Consider the following 16322-nt stretch of genomic DNA (forward strand, 5'->3'; position numbering starts at 1 on the left):
AAAATATTTGTATAAGATACACAATTATTTCATGTCAGAGTCATTTAAAAAAACATTTCATAAATCTGACAAGGCCAAAGGTTTTTCAGTTCACTGAGGCACACTGGTATTTTATGTCATTATTGAGCATTGTAAAAAAACCCCATCACTTGCTCTGGTAAATATTTAACATGAGTGTGAATGACAGAATATGATGTTTCAATGATAATTTCATAATTCCTAGGAAAAAATAAAATCTGAGAAGTTAGATATTTATCATTATTTGGAAAAGTGCATCTATTTGAACATGGAGTTATGATTGCTTGTTATTTAAGAGATAATCACCTTTCTTATAAAATATTTTAAATTGAGAAAAATACAGATGTCCTGAAGGAGTACAGATCCAATTACAGAACTCCTGCTCTTACATGACAAATCGCAGCAGTGAAGGGTTTATGCTGTCACTCAAAGAACTTGCACTAACCATTACTTCCATACTTAAATGAAAAATAACAAGCACTTCTGAAGTATGGAAACACTGACAAAAATGCTATAATGCATGTAACTGATGGATAGGTTCTACTGTGAATATCATTTATTTTCAAACCTTTTATTTGTAAGGAACACACCAATGTGAGACATGTACATAAACCATTATAAATTGCTAATAGCCTCCATATTTTCAAAGTGCCAAATTTAAGAAACAAGTGGTGTTTGATGCAAAGACAAAAAAGTATGAAAGCAAAAGAGTAAAAAAAATATAGATACTAATATATTTGTAGAACATCATCGTTTCACACTGATATAGTTCTGGGTCATGATCTAGTTATGACTTCTAAAATGAACCCTCACTTCCAAAGTCTACCATTCACTCCAGGTCCAAGTTGATAACACTGGATAATACTGACTGGAATGGATTTTGGTTTAGGGGGAAAAAAAAGCCTTCGAAAAAACCTCAAAGCAAATGATTAATCAGTTTCAAGTTTGCAAACAGCTTCACAGTCTATATTCTCCTCCTATTATTCAGAAATGGCTTTAACATAAGACTGTAACCAGGGTCAAATTCCTGTTACTTAAAGGAAAAATTAAATTAAGGCTTTTAAGTGTTCAAATGAAGTACTTCAGTCACAAGCATACAGATGTAGAGCACACTGAGGGGTGGACAGCTTTACCCAACAGTAAGTACTATCTCCCTTGAAAGAATAGTCCCATTAGACACAGAACTCATCAACTACCATCAATTTGCATGACATGCTTCAGGAACCACTTCCTCAGAATTATTACAGCATCGTAAAAATACTCAGTCTTCACAAAACAGGTAAAGTATAAACTTACATGACACTAAAAGCTCGAGGCTTCAAGTTAAGTAATATATAGTGCTTTTCTTAATTAACATAAGTACTAACAATGGAAACTTAACTGACAACCAGCAATGGTTCTGAAAGATCCATTAGAGCAGATGTTGTATCCATCAAACATTCACTCACATTTAAGAAGCATCATTAAAAATGACACTCATGTTAAAAATCATATTTAAATGTCAGCATTGTGACAGATCAAAAGGGAAAGGAAACTGAAGTTACAGCTACACATTTAGAGGCTTGGGAATACACAGTTCAGCACCAAAATCCTTACTAATAATGGAAGGAAAAAAATCAAGACACTAACCCTACTGAAAACTATATAAAACAAAAGTCGACTTTTGAAGAGACAAAACATGGAACAAAGAGTTAAACACAAAAAATGTTAGTAAGGATAGGAGTGCTGGAGAAAAGGCATTCAAAATAAAAAAAAAAGTCTAAGTTAATGTTTATTTTCTTGTTTCCCCTAGTCTTGTAGCACAATTTGGAGATAGAGTTGACCCCATATTATATGGGGATCAAATATAGCAATGATTTTCAAATATATGAGAATTTAAAAAAATGTAATAAAACTTGAACACAATTCTGCTGAATCAAACAAGAAGCAGATTTATGCTTTTCAAGTTTCACCTACAGGTGGTAACAGTAATTAGCAATGCCCTAAAGAAGAAAACAATTCTAGATATTGCAATTGTTTAAAGTGATAAACGCTGCAGTATAACAGCTTTTTTTTTTTAAAACCATACTACAGTAGAATAGTAGACAAGAGTTATACAGCAATTACTAAGGATGAAATTTCTTCCACATTTTGAATCACAAGCATCTAATTTCCAAAAGAAGTATAGAAAGCATACTCTACCTGCAGAAATTGTTAACGGATTCTGCATTATATCCTTTAATGGTTATGGCAATGTTCCTGGAAAGAAATACAGATACTTAGAGGTTCTGATAATTTTTCAGAAACTAACCAAAAAATTAATAGGACGATGGCAACAGTTTCCAGACTTGTATTTCAGAATGGATATCAGTATGTCCATACCTCATGCAAAATCACCACCAGAGTTTTAAACCAAGCATTTCTTTGGGCTCTTATATGCACTCTCCATATTTCAATACTGTGCACTACTAACTTAGGCTTCTTGTAATTAAAACCCCCTGTTAAAGCCAAGAAAGAGGGAATGTAATGAATTCCAATGGGACAATGCATTCTTAAGAATCACAGACAATGTATGCTCATTTTCCTTTAAACACCTGTTGGAGAGGCTCCCAGAGGAGAACCACTACGTTGATCACAGGGCCAGAACACCTCTCCTATGAAGACAGGCTGAGAGAGCTGGGGATCTGAAGAAAATAAGGCTCCAGAGAGACCTTAAAGCACCTTCCAGTACCTAAAGGCAGCCTGCAGGAAAGCTGGAGAGGGACTTTTTACAAGGGCACATACAGATAGGACAAGGGGTAACAGCTTTAAAGTGAAAGACGGTAGGTTTAGATTAGATATTAGGAAGAAATTTTTTACTATAAGGGTGGTGAGGCACTGGAACAGGTTTCCCAGGGAAGCTGTGAATGCCCCATCCCTGGAAGCATTTAAAGCCAAGCTGGACACAGCTTTGAGCAGCCTGGTCTAGTGGAAGGTGTCCCTGACCACGGCAGGAGGTTTGGAACTAGATGGCCCTTAAGGTCCCTTCCAACCCAAACCATTCTGTGATTCTATGTGACTGCATGGATCTCACAGAACTGACTGATCAGCAGAATGTTCTGTGGATACTACAGTGAAGATAGTAATTTGTTCTTGTGAACCAAATATTACACTGCCATCCTGCATGAATCTGATGTTGGTACTTAGAACAAGATCTGATGCACTACATTTGACAAAATGGCATTACATCAAATGGCCACCCATGGCCAACTTAAGAATTAGCTATTTCTCTCCTGTCCAGTCGTGTTCTTCAAGCTTTGATGAAGTGTGATTCAACAGTCAGGTGAGAAAGACATAGTAGAATATAGTGACAATATAAAACTGTGTTATTATCCACTTAGATTTTCTTTTTCATAAAATAGGCTAGCTTTTGGAATGGCTGCATAATAGTTTGGGGTTCAACTGACCACCACTAACATGTAAGAAGTCACAAAGGGTATAAAGCTCTTGTTCTCCTGATGCAGTTGGAGGCTTTGGAAAGGTAAAAGATATGTCTATTGACTAACATAACGACTTCTTGGGGGTTTACCCAGATCCAGGTTTTCATACCAGTGCACATCTACAACATTCCCACAAACAAATCCAGCCAAACAGATGTGGAGATTGCTTACTTTCCCAGTCAATTTAATAGCCAAGAGAATCTTATGTAAAGAACATGCCAAACATGCACCCAAGACCCACACAAAATACCAAAAATTGGTCTTGATTAAATACAGAAATAGTTAGGACAAATTCCGATGCACTTCCCAAACAAAATAAGTCTTGAATATATTTCTGCAGTTGACTCTCGAACAGCCATGGTGAGGTTCTGGGAAGGAGATGGTTCTGTAGGTAGCAGTGAAGTAAAAAAGAGGCAAAGCCAATTCCATCTTCAGGAGTTCAACACCAAAGAATAAAAGAACATTAAGTGTGGCTGCTGTGAGGAGACCTCTCAGTGAAGCTCTTTGGCACCTGTGCCTACTCTGCTGAGCCATATGTAATAAGCAGCTCTGGTACATCAACCAGCACCTCCTGGCAGAGCTTTGCTGATGAGTACCAGCAGGTCCCAGGCTCCCCCAAAGCGCCTCTGTCCGTGGTACTTAACCCTGAGCTGTCAGACCCAGCACACAAACACGTCAGCTCATCCAAATGTAGCTTAACACCATGGGAACATACAGACAACTCCCTTAACATACAAGAATGGAACAGATCACTTTGATGTAATTTTGGAATGGCAAAACACTTCTAGAAACTAGTGTTGGGTTACAACTTCTGTGTCACCTACACTGTAACACATCCTTTTTTAAGACTGTATTGATCAATAACATCTCTTAAGAGAATCAAAGTCAGTCAAAGTTTTCCTTCGGCTTTAGTATTTCCAGCAATTCAAAATGTACTGAAGTGGTTAAAGAAACACATATTCTTGTAAAAACAATGTAAGAAATGATGTTCAAATGAAGATTCTCAAAATTATTATTCTGAAGTCACACTTTTTAGGTTTTCATGGTCCTTCCCTGCGTATGGGAGGATTATATTATGTAAGAGGGCCCCACCTGTTTCACAGTCTTACACTCAGAACAAATTTTAGGTCACCAACTAATAATTCAGGATATCCAACTGCTTTTACTGAATACTGAGGAGGCAAACGTTCTTACAGTTTTCCCTGGTTATATTTGAGTCCAATACTGGCTCTTTCCAAATACTGGAGATGACATCGATTATTTCTATCTTATATTCTCATAAATTCTTCTCCACCTGAGAGCCTATCCCAATGACAAAACTTTTAAAATTCTATATAATCTTAAAATTTGTTTTAATTACTTTGTAACCCTAGCATAGGACAGTAAGTAAAATCATTCAAGCCACAGTACTCCAGAACTCAAAACAGTTCTCTAGAAATCTGCTGCTGACTACTCAGAGATGAAAAGAAATCTATTACAAGAATTTCAAGTGAAGTGGAGTTGAACAGAATTAGAAAGTAAAATCTATCTTAATGACATAAAATAAGCTCCATCATGCCTATACTATTCCTTATGTTACCACAGAATGAAAGGATAAATTAATTTTCAATCAGAAGAGGCAAAAATAGCAAATAAACTGGAAAAAAATCCTACACTGTAACTTGGTCTCTAACAACCAAAGAAAGCAGAGCATATACATGTAATAATTTAAAAGCAATTTTCACAGGACGATACTCACAGGTCTTTTATATGAAACAGGTGTCCTGATAGACACACTGAATCTGAATATCAGTTGAACCCAATTAACCTAATTTGATGCTTGTCCATACTAAGACATTTATCTTAGGTGTTACACAAAATCCTTTAGGATATTACACAGAAAGTGATAAATAGGCTGTAAAGGTTATGACATTAATTTTACTGTCATTCTCATGCTTTAAGCAGACATCAAAACTAAAAACCTCGTCCTCTGGGGAAGAAGAACTATCTGAAAGTAATTATAGGACTTATTATCATAACAGTATTAAACTAAACCACTATGACCCTAACCGAATTTATTTTTGGTACCTTTTGTTAAAAGAACAAAGCTTCTCAATGACGACTGCGCCTTCTAACGCAGTGAACATTAGTTCAGGTACCGGAAGAAAGCATTAAATCAAATCTTATAATTTCATACTAAGCTTAATTATGAATTTTAATTTAAAACTAAGCATGCAAAGAACTGTTAGTCAAATATTATGTAATTTAATTTCTGAAGGAAAACACTCAGCTAAAAGGAAAAATTAAATACTTAGAACAGTTAAGAAAAGACATTCTCCTGACAGAAGCCTGTGAAATGCCCATTTGTGTTTCAAAAGCAAATTTATTCACTTCATTTTTCACACCTGTTCTTTCACATACTGTGCCACCTTGTAAATGAGTGCCATGCAAATATTATTTCCCTTAATTTAGAAACTTTTCAACTGAAACCAGGTTTCCCTAGAAGCATGAAAGTATTGAATCAACACAGCTTCCAGGAAAGTTAGCAAAATCCATTGGTATATAAAGGCCAAGTTAGACTTGAAATAAAAGATTAACACACTGAAGCTACGTGAAAATACTGAGGAAGATAAAAATGACAGACACAAAGACTGACTAGTGTAACACACAAAAGCATTTGTTCAAGCAAGTATATTTGCCAAAAGCCTGCAGTGCTTGGCTACTTTATAAAATCAAGCACAAGGCATTAAGCCAATTTGTTTAAAAAATGAAAACCCCTCCAAAATCCCAAGCCCAAATAACCAAGCAATAGCTTATCTGCACTTCCAAAAACCTGCAAAAATATTCTGCATTTCAGTATCCTCATCTTCAGTCTCAAATGTCTGATTTATTCAAACTTTTCTATTTTACATTGTATTTTTACACCAGGATTTCATCCTGTATCAGTAGATCCTTTCTTCCTGTTCTACACCCAAAGAGATATGGATGTAGTCACAAAGAACGGCTTTCTTACAAGTGAAATTATAGAGTGCTTATGATTCCATACTTAGATAATTAACCAGGGGGAAACGTGTGTCCATGGTAGAATTCTTTTGGCTGAGCCCATTAGATGACTTCAGCAGAACCACAAAAAGAAACAGAACAGCACAAACCCAGCAGACCCTAAAACTCAGGCTATTTTTAAACTTTCGGTCATCCTGTGAGATGGACCAGTCCGAGTGCATTTCCTGAAGTTCAAGCCTTGCATGGACTGAATGCCACAGTGGCAATCCTGGACAAAAATGCTTCCCTTCATACTCTGTTGGGTGAAGTGGGGAAGGGTTGGCTGGCATGCCTACCCCATGCCCATCTGTCAGAGTGGAACTGTGCCTACACGACAGGTTCTATGCTACTTTCGGTAACATGTTGCTGAGAATAAAAGCTTATTTATGAAACAACATAGGGCAACTTCAACGTTCAGCTTAAAATAGCAAGCAAATGAAAAATGATTGCTTTCCTTGAGATTAGTCTTTCAAAATCAACTTCTAAGGTTTTTCAATTGTATGAATAAAAACTAGCACATACACTGCAAGAAATGAGGCTTTTCCACACATTTTCTACTATTGCATCCAGCCCAGTATACAGTCTCAGTAATTCCTATTTTACAACTTTATCTCCAAGAGAGCAAAGTCAAGAACCTGTGAAAAAATGTATAGGAGTGAAATTTCTCAAAAGGATGCTGGGAGAAGAGAAGGCTAAAGAAGGAGCAATATTGATTCTTCATTCTATGAAATGTATGTGTATTAAACAAATTGCAGTTGAACAGTTTTTACAACTATAAATAACTCCAACTATTTTCCACTTAAGAAAACAACTTCTTTCTGAAAAACTACAAAAGAGAAAGGAACAGCACAACCACTATTATGCCTAATATAAGACAATGCAGTGAATGCCAAAAAATACCATATTTTTTCCAAATTTCCAATTTAAAAGGAAATATTATCATTTTATGTTTTCCTTAGTAAATATCTTCTCAGTAGTGGTGCTTTAAATGTCACAAACTGGAGACCTGCATAAGTTCCACATCTGTATTAGACATCTTTGCCATTACTCTGCATTAAAAGGTCAAAGCTTCTGATTTAAAATATAGTCTTGTATATTACTGTTGTGAAAGTAACTGTGAAATGATGAATCAATATAAATTGCTACATTTTGTTCGTGATTCTGAGGGCAGCTAGAAACAATAGTTCTGGAAAACACAAACTAATTTCATTTTTATTACATACTACATGAAATCTATGCTGTCCATAGTTCTTACAATTTCAAATTAACTTAGTGTTTTTTAAAAAAAACCCTAGAAACAAAAACGTCTAGCATTCTTATTTGGTAATGACTAATCTAGAATTTACTTTAAAATTCAAACTGTGCAATTCCTTCTACTCCTGTTCCTCGCCCTGCCATGCGGTCCTGGTCCTTAATCAAGCATCAATTTATTTCTTGGGTCCAAATTGGTTTGAAGCTCTGCCAGGATTCTCAACAATGCAGTTTCACAAGACACAATCTATGTACCTTACACTTCTGTAAGGAATATGTTATGTCATTTTAGTGGAATTGCAGTATACCATTATGGTTTTCAGTTTGCAATGCCTGATTAAATTGGGAGACTTTTTGACTTTTGTTCATAATTAATTGCTGCTTTAGTCTAGTAAGAACAGATTACATAATCTATCTTCCACTATGTATCTGCTGCAGTACATTAGCTTTCTTTCAGAAGACAAACAGATATCATTCAGATAAACAATATCACAAATACTAAACAGCAATTTCAGTGGAGTTAAAATAAAACTTCATAGAAGTGGACAAACATCTACAATTGTGTACACAGCTACTCACACAATCACTCAGGTTGGCAGGGACCGCCCAAGGTCATCCTGTCCAACTTCCCTGCTCAAAACAGGGTCAACGCTGGGCTTACAGCTTTGTCCAGATGGGTCTTGAAAACCTTAACAATTGCCTTTCAGAAATCAAATTATATTTGATTATATTTTCAGGATACCCTGAAAATCACAGAAAAACTAGGTCTACATATATAGGACAGATTGCTCCAATCCCTGTTGCAATGCTCCTACAGATTAGCTAATCCTTCAGATTAGCTAAAGCCCCCATGTTTCATGTTATGCTGAAGGATTAAAGAGGATTTCAAAGACTTGCAGAGAACAAAGACATTTTGTAATTAATTGCCATATATACCTTTTATTTACCTGTTCTTACGCTACAGAAAAACAGGTTATGTCAAAGAGTAGGATGAGGTTAATGTACAAAGGCACCAACCAAATAACTGAAGATGACTAAAGGAAAGACTAAAAAAAACCAAAACACATTACTTGTATATTACTTGGGCTTTTTCATCTTCCTAAACTTTGACATCTGAGGAATAAGCTATTACATGTAATGTAACAACAACTTCCAGTGAAAATCTTAGGATTCTGTTAATTAGTAATTTAGACTACAGAAATAACCAGTCAGGACTGCAATGCTGAAAGTAGACTAAGTTTTGTTTTCTTAATTTGGTAGTCCTAACACATTTTGGAGATACGTGATACCTCAGAACTTAATCACACGTACTCAAAATGTATTTGAATGTGTCAGATAACACAGCCATTAATAATTTAATGATTAAGACACCTGTACAATTTGACTCATTTAAGTTTGAAACATGACACTGAATTCTTTACAGAATCACAGCTGGCCCTTAAATTCTGGAAAGACTAAACAACAAACAATCAATCGCTTCTTCTATTTTGACTAAAATATTTCAGGTTATTCGACCCTAACCCGAATCCCTCTGATAAAACTTCCTGTGCCATTCAGGAAGGATTGTACAGGGTTTGTACAGGTTGTACAGGGTTTCATCATTTTCATATAGTCTGGGTATGTCATTAATGTTCTACTTGGAAGAAAGGTAATCAACAGCTGACAAAAAGCAAAAAAAGACTCCAAGCTTTGCAAGGTGAATTGTTTTTGCAATTCTGACTAAAATAATGGAATTATTTATGATTTTATACCTTCAAACTTGAGCATAGTGCCAAATTTTGCCATGATACCAAATAAGTAAAGTGAGCATCATCTACAGCTGTTTCTATAAAATTTTCATTACAGAGTTTTTTAAAAGGTCATCAAGAAAGTTACACTGTGACATTTATAAAGTTTGTGCAAATATCCTCCATAATTTATAAAATGCAGTGTATATTTTGTAACTTCGATGTATCTTATTCAATATACTTTTCTCTATAGGCCTCCAAATCCAAGAAAACAAAGCATTCAAGAACTGAAAAATAAAAATTTAAAAAAAATAAAACAATCTTACTATCACTATGACTATGCCTGATGAAGCAACACATGAGCTAGGCCAACATGGTATTTATTTCCAAGATGTTAAAATCCAAATTGCCTACCAAGTAACAACCTTCTCTTAAAAGTTCCCCTCAAAAGGACTCATCTGTAACACACACACACAAGCTTCAAAGACAGAAGTTAAAGAAACAAAGAACAGAAGAATGGTATTGGTGCCAAAAAACTCCAAACACTGCCACATGCCTAAGTATTCAAAGCATACTAAATTCTAAGGCCTAACTTCTCTCTACCAAAAAAGCTCTTAATGTGAATTGTACACTGAAATATTTAGTTACTTATATTGAAGGAAAAAGTCTATTTTCTGCATTTGAACTCAAAATAACCTCTAAATGAAGAAGTAGAAATCATTTAAGCATGTGTAACCGTTGTGAGGCACAGCTGGTCCTCGCAGAGATCCATGTAGTAAAAAATATACCAGGTAACTAATCAGATGTTGTACTAAGAACTGCTCTGACTGGTTTGGTGCTGCATGGATTCTGCCTGGAAACTTTGCCTCTAATGCTGCTAGCCCAGACTGTTTCATGGCTAAGGACATCTTTTTTCTGGATAGTTTAGTGCCCAGTACACTTCAAGAACACATACACTTTTAAAACCATAGAAGTAAATAGTTGGATTTTTTTTAATGATGTTGAACATTAAAAACATTGCCCAACTACAAATTATATCCTATGTTTCCCAAACATGATCCTACTCACTAGAAAGGAATACGTATTTAACAGGTCATACCTAAAAAAACCATAAAAATCTAATGACTGGCATAAGCAACTTCAATGTTATATTGAAGTTAATCTTATATTGACTTCCACCTTTACTGTCTCCTAAGCATATAATAAACTATTCTGCACTGGAAGAATCATCAAACAGTAAGTTTACAAATTAGAACATAATCTCACTGAAGCACCCTCATAAAACTCAGAGTTCCAAATTTAGCACAAAAATTAAAAGGTCACATTTTATATAAGTTCTCTCATAGTAGTTGCCTTAGGTGTTAAAGAATACTGCATAAATTTTATACTTGTAGATAGAAAGAATTCCTGACACACAACTGACACAGTCAAAATTATCTTGCACAGCTAAGGGCAGTTCAACTCCCACAGCTGAAGAAGTGAACTACAGCTGTAGAGCCCTTGAGAGAGCTGCAGCAAGAGAAGTGACAGCCCAGTTGTGCGCTGAGCACACCCAGCAGAGGCAGCATCTGCCCTCCCTGCTGCTGCTGTGTCCAGTCTGTGTCCAGCCTATTTCATACAGACCCCGGCAAAGAAGTTCAGCTGTAGATTGGCATTCTTTGCTCGGTCATATCCCTCTCATTTTCTGGGAAAGGGCTGTCACCACTTCAATGGATTCTCCTGCATGGAATGCCCCAATTCCCCGGCTGGGAGCTCCCGGAGGTCTGACCCAACAGACAAAGCAACTGGTCGGTGGAAGTGACCAAAATATCGCTTATTTTAAGAACAATCAGGACATAACAGAGTATATTTTCTAGTCAATCTGATATAAACACATTTTTTAATACTAATAGTAAAATTTAGTAGGCAAAAGTATTCCATAGGCTTATCTAGTTTTGGTGATGATGGATTACCATCAAGAAGCACACAAAATCTCAGCAGTTGTTCAAACTGGTACACCATTCACCATGCAATATACAGGACATTTACAAGACAAGGTGTATGTTCATATTCTATGATTTACTTAAATGATTCCTTTTTTCGGGGATTTATTACTGTCTTTCAGCACAATGTTACTGATGAAACACGTACTTATTATAAAAACCTTCACACAGTTAAACATACAAAAAAGGAATAAATCAAAGTCTAATCTGTCCTAGTCCATTGCCTTCACTCACTTAGCTTATGTTGTTCTTATTGTGCAAATAGTCCTTGCCAGTATAATTTTCATTTTTGTATCCATCACCCTGTTTGTTGTTTGAAAAACGTTAAAGGCACAGAGCTTCAAAGACTATCAGACATATTTAATGAAGTGTCCTCAAAACATGTTCACAGAGAAAAAAAATGTGAAATAAACATGTCAAAATTATTCCTGGACACTGTCCAGCAACCAGCTGTGGTGTGCAGACTATGCTAACCCTGGGAACATTCTTCTTTCTCTATGGGCCTCCAGCTTTGTCTTCTGTTCCTACGGATATTTGTATTCCTAATGCATTCAGTTAAATCTCAAACTAAGCAAGACCAAACTGAATTAGTACTTCAAGAGAAAAACAATTAAGCATGACCAAGCTTTTAGAGCAAATAAGTTTTTTAGGTTTGACACACCTTTTCATTAATTGCCCATAAAAACCATGCTGTGGGACAAGACACCTACACTGCTTGAGTCACATCAAGCCTTCAAATCCTAACGTTAAAGTGCTGAAATAACCAAACATCTATTTTTTGAATAGGGGCACTATGTCCTACACTAGGGCCAAATCCAAACTTTGCTAGTCGTGTTCAGTGTCTCTAGATTTCAGCAGAATTTTAATTATTTAAGACACTGCTCAAGCATGCACAGAGAGAAATAAGAAAGGCAAAGGTCACCTGGAGTTGTAAATAACAAGGGACGGGAAAGGTGACAAGAGTTCTGCAAGTACACTGGCAACGAAAGAAAGGCTAAGGAAAAAGTGGGCCAAATGCTTAGCAAAGAAGGGGAAAGAAGCCATGGAAAAGGTTGAGGTACTAAAATAGAATCATAAAATATAATATTACCAACAGTAGATAAAGATGCAGTTATACAAATCCATAGGATCAGAAGGATGTATCCCTGATGGCTCAGAGAGCTGGTCAGTGTCACTACAAGGATGCACTCTATAATCTTTTTAAAGTCATGGCATCAAGGGAGATTACCAAAGACTGGAAATTGGCACATAGCACACCCATCCTCAAGAAAGGCAAGAAAGAGAATTTGGGAAACTACAGGCCAGTCAGTCTAATCTCAGTTCACAGAAAGGAGTAACCCCATGCAGCTGTACAAGGTAGGGTCTGGCTTGCCCATCCTGATCAGCATTAATTATGCAATTCTCCTTTAAATCTTCACTGGCGGCGTAATACTACTGGACTTTTCAAGGTGCACATATTAGACTTTCTAAATTTGGGCACATTAGTTCCCCTTCTCCTCCAGCCTTCCAGAATTTCTCCACTGTTCCACGATTTGTTAAAACTCAAAATGAATAATTCATATGGCTTCTAAGCTTTTTTTCTTTTTTAGTATCTGTAGGTGTCAGTGCAGCAGATTTAAAAACATTTAACATTAATAGTTGCTGGTACAGTGATAATACATTTTTCCCATCACTAATGATGGAGGTGGTGAGATGTAAAAGCATCATCCAGCCTCTTTCTGAATACAGAACATAATATTTATTGAATATTTATGCCTTTTTCTGCACAGCAGAAATTTATCATCCTTGCCTGTTATTGGACTTCTATCATTACTGAGCTTTTGTATCCTTCAAGAACACCCTCTATATTTAAAGAGCTCCATTGTACTCTACTGCCCACAGATTTTTATTAATAACTTTACCTCCTTAACCACCTGTCTCCAAGCCATATAGTGCTTGCCATCATCAGCTCCTCATTCTTTAAAACTGTATTGCTAACTTCACTCCCCTTCTTACCTTGTTTTAACCAAACAAATCATGTTTCCTAAGAGAAGAATTGCTCTGGGAGTAACTAAACGAGCAAGCAGTTATCAAGTTAGTCACATTCATATGCTCTTTGCTTTTTAAGTTTGCTCTTCTTTTAAAGATTGGAGATACATGCATGCAGAACTTGTTCTTGGCTCTCAACACAAGAAGTTAGTTCGCAGTTCCTAACACATCTGCACTATTTATTCTACATGCATCAGAAAGAAAAACCTGTACAGAACTCAGCAGAATAATGTGGCTTTTATTTGATAAAAACTGTCATGTACGTAAGTAGGTATGTATATGTATACATACGTATATATATATACACACATATGTGTGTGTGTATATATTTGTGTGTATATATATATATGAAGAAGTATTTTAGAAGCTTCAGAAATTGATCAGTGGCCAATTGATTTATCAGCACAAGCTTCCAATACCTGCAACAGGCTGAATTCCCATAATTTTCCTTTATTGAATACAAAAGGAGCTTTAAGAAACTACTCATGTTTCTAGGATCTGAATTACATTTACAAAAAGCCTCTAATATATTTTTTTCAGATAAAAAACCCTGGCACAGTAATACTCGTCTTCTGAATGGTGAGAACTGTTCAAGGAGGCAGTACAGAATGTTTAAAATACAGGACCACAAAAAGTCTATGAAGTTTTGATGAGAAGCTAGTTTTCACAGAGGTCCTCTAGAAAACACTCATTAAACATGTTTTAACATATAAGTTATTTGAGTCTGCTATCATTTTCATTACACAGCTGTGATTTGGGCTTTTTAAATTTATCATTTTGCTTTACCTCAAAAACTAGTGCTAAATAGCAGAAATATATAAGCCTGGACAAAGAACACAGTACCCTGAAAGATTTAGATAAGACTTTTAATATGGAAAGAACATTACCAAATGCATTTCTGTAAAAATAAAAATCAATGCTTCCCTTGCAGCAAAGCAGAAAACCCTTCATATTATTTCTACCATATTCACTTTCTCTCTGTAAAGTCCATTCACCTTTCACTAATAGTGAAATAACATAAGATCTGTGCTGTAAACTTTGCTGTTTTGAGATGTGTGCTGGGTGCATGCCAACAACCTGCATCATCTTTTGTATCAAACATTCATTCATCCAGCTCTACCACTTCTTTATAGAGCACTGGCAGAGAGGAGTGGAGAGAAAAAATAATGGTGATAACTGCCAAAGACATTCTGCACTTTCCTTCTAAGGTATTTCTGATCTGTGTGAATTCACTTGCTGCATGCAGGCCTCATGACCTATAGCATGTAAATGTCAATGACCATGATACAAGTCGGAACTGAATTAACCTTAAAAAAGAAACATGAAATGCTGATGACAGAGAGTTCCCTTCCAACCCACAGTCCTTTGATTAATCTGAAAAAAAAAAAAAAAGCTTTTCCATTGATGCCAGTTATCTTTAAAGATAAATAGGTTACTCATTTTTTCAATATTTCTGGTTACATACATATACAATTTGAAAGTATTTGCAAAGCTGCCCACTGCAATAGCTGCAACACCTATAGCATTTAAAGGTCATGAAAATCCACAGACTGGAAACCAAATTCATTTTATACAGATGGAAGAATTAAGCTTTAAGGTTTTGCAATGCAAAGTTTCAGACAGGATTTTTAAAAGAAACCTCCAACAAGTAACAAATTTAGGCAACATATATACACTTAACAGATCACATAGACAGCACAGAACTGCTTCAGGAATCAGATCAGATGACAAGAATAGAACTCTTTTTACACAGCAGAAACACAGGTATAACAAGGATACCGCGTATTCTGTTTCCTAACATGTTTCAAACTGTTAAATACCTTATAAGGTTCTCTGCTTTCATGACTGTTCATCTAAAACCATACAGTTAAAGAGCCCTAAAAATATAGACAGAACTTCCAAAAATTCTGGGGGATACTGCATCTCAAATGTTAAAAATGTCATGATACTTCATTTTCTCTTGGCACAGAAAAAAAATGCCAATGCCTCTATCACTACATTTAATCTTTTCTTCATTTGCTAAATAGTAGTCTCTGAAAGTGGTAAACTGGGCAGTGAAATTCAACATTAGCAAAGGCTATCAGTATCTTTTGTTCCTGTATTTATCTGTGGATCACAGAAAACGTTTTAACTAGCCAGTAAGAGCTGCAAACAAGCTATTCCCATCACTGAAGATGCATGCTTTCTTTAAATGATCAGAAGTAACAGACACCTCAGACCTTGCTTGCACTACTGTAAACACCAATAAACTGCAGAGAGCAGGGGTGTTCAGTTTTTCTCCCTTAAAAAAATCACCCTCTATTTTATTTAGTAAAAGTCCAGTGAATAAATACAAGCTGGATGCATGCTCAGTGAACTTCAAAAAGAGATACTTTCAAAAATATGTTAACCATCTAGAAACAAAAAAATAGAACTGTTAAGCATTAGGTGTACTTGGGAAAATTACCCCAATCATTGTGTTTCTTATTCTACAACAAAACAGTGCCACCTGAAATCCACTTACTAATACAAACACATACACCAGTTTCAGTTATCTCAGAAAAAAACAACAAAATTCTTTTTCTCAATGGGTATGATTCAGAACTCAAATGAGTTTGTGCAGATCACCAGGTCCAAGACAACAGCTCACTAACTAACTTATTAAAGTGGTAGGGATTCTCACCTAATCTGAAATTACTGGTTCCAGTGCCAAGCCTTTAACACACGGTTACTTCTGTCAGTTGACTATTATCTAATTTTAAGCTACAGAAATCATGCCCATTTCAGTTTTTAAACAAAAGATGGTAGTTTTACCCAGAATACCTATTATTTATCCTTACAAGCACGGCTCAAACCAA

At 35.8% G+C, this 16322-nt stretch overlaps 1 protein-coding gene across 17 annotated transcripts in view; it reads right to left on the reverse strand.

Moving 5' to 3' along the window:
• The window catches only part of ZNF438 (zinc finger protein 438), a 48484-nt gene that overhangs the window by 16204 nt on the left and 15958 nt on the right, over positions 1-16322 (reverse strand). For 16 of the 17 annotated variants that reach the window (XM_064636773.1, XM_064636690.1, XM_064636764.1 and 13 more), the window contains one exon: positions 2200-2256. In XM_064636773.1, the coding sequence (XP_064492843.1) occupies positions 2200-2227 (28 nt within the window). In that variant the 5' untranslated portion in view covers positions 2228-2256. Of the gene's footprint in view, positions 1-2199; positions 2263-16322 lie in introns of those variants that run through there. The other variant, XM_064636788.1, reaches the window with a different exon arrangement.

The sequence above is a fragment of the Pseudopipra pipra genome, chromosome 1 (genome assembly GCF_036250125.1).
Source record: "Pseudopipra pipra isolate bDixPip1 chromosome 1, bDixPip1.hap1, whole genome shotgun sequence".
Lineage (NCBI taxonomy): Eukaryota > Metazoa > Chordata > Aves > Passeriformes > Pipridae > Pseudopipra > Pseudopipra pipra.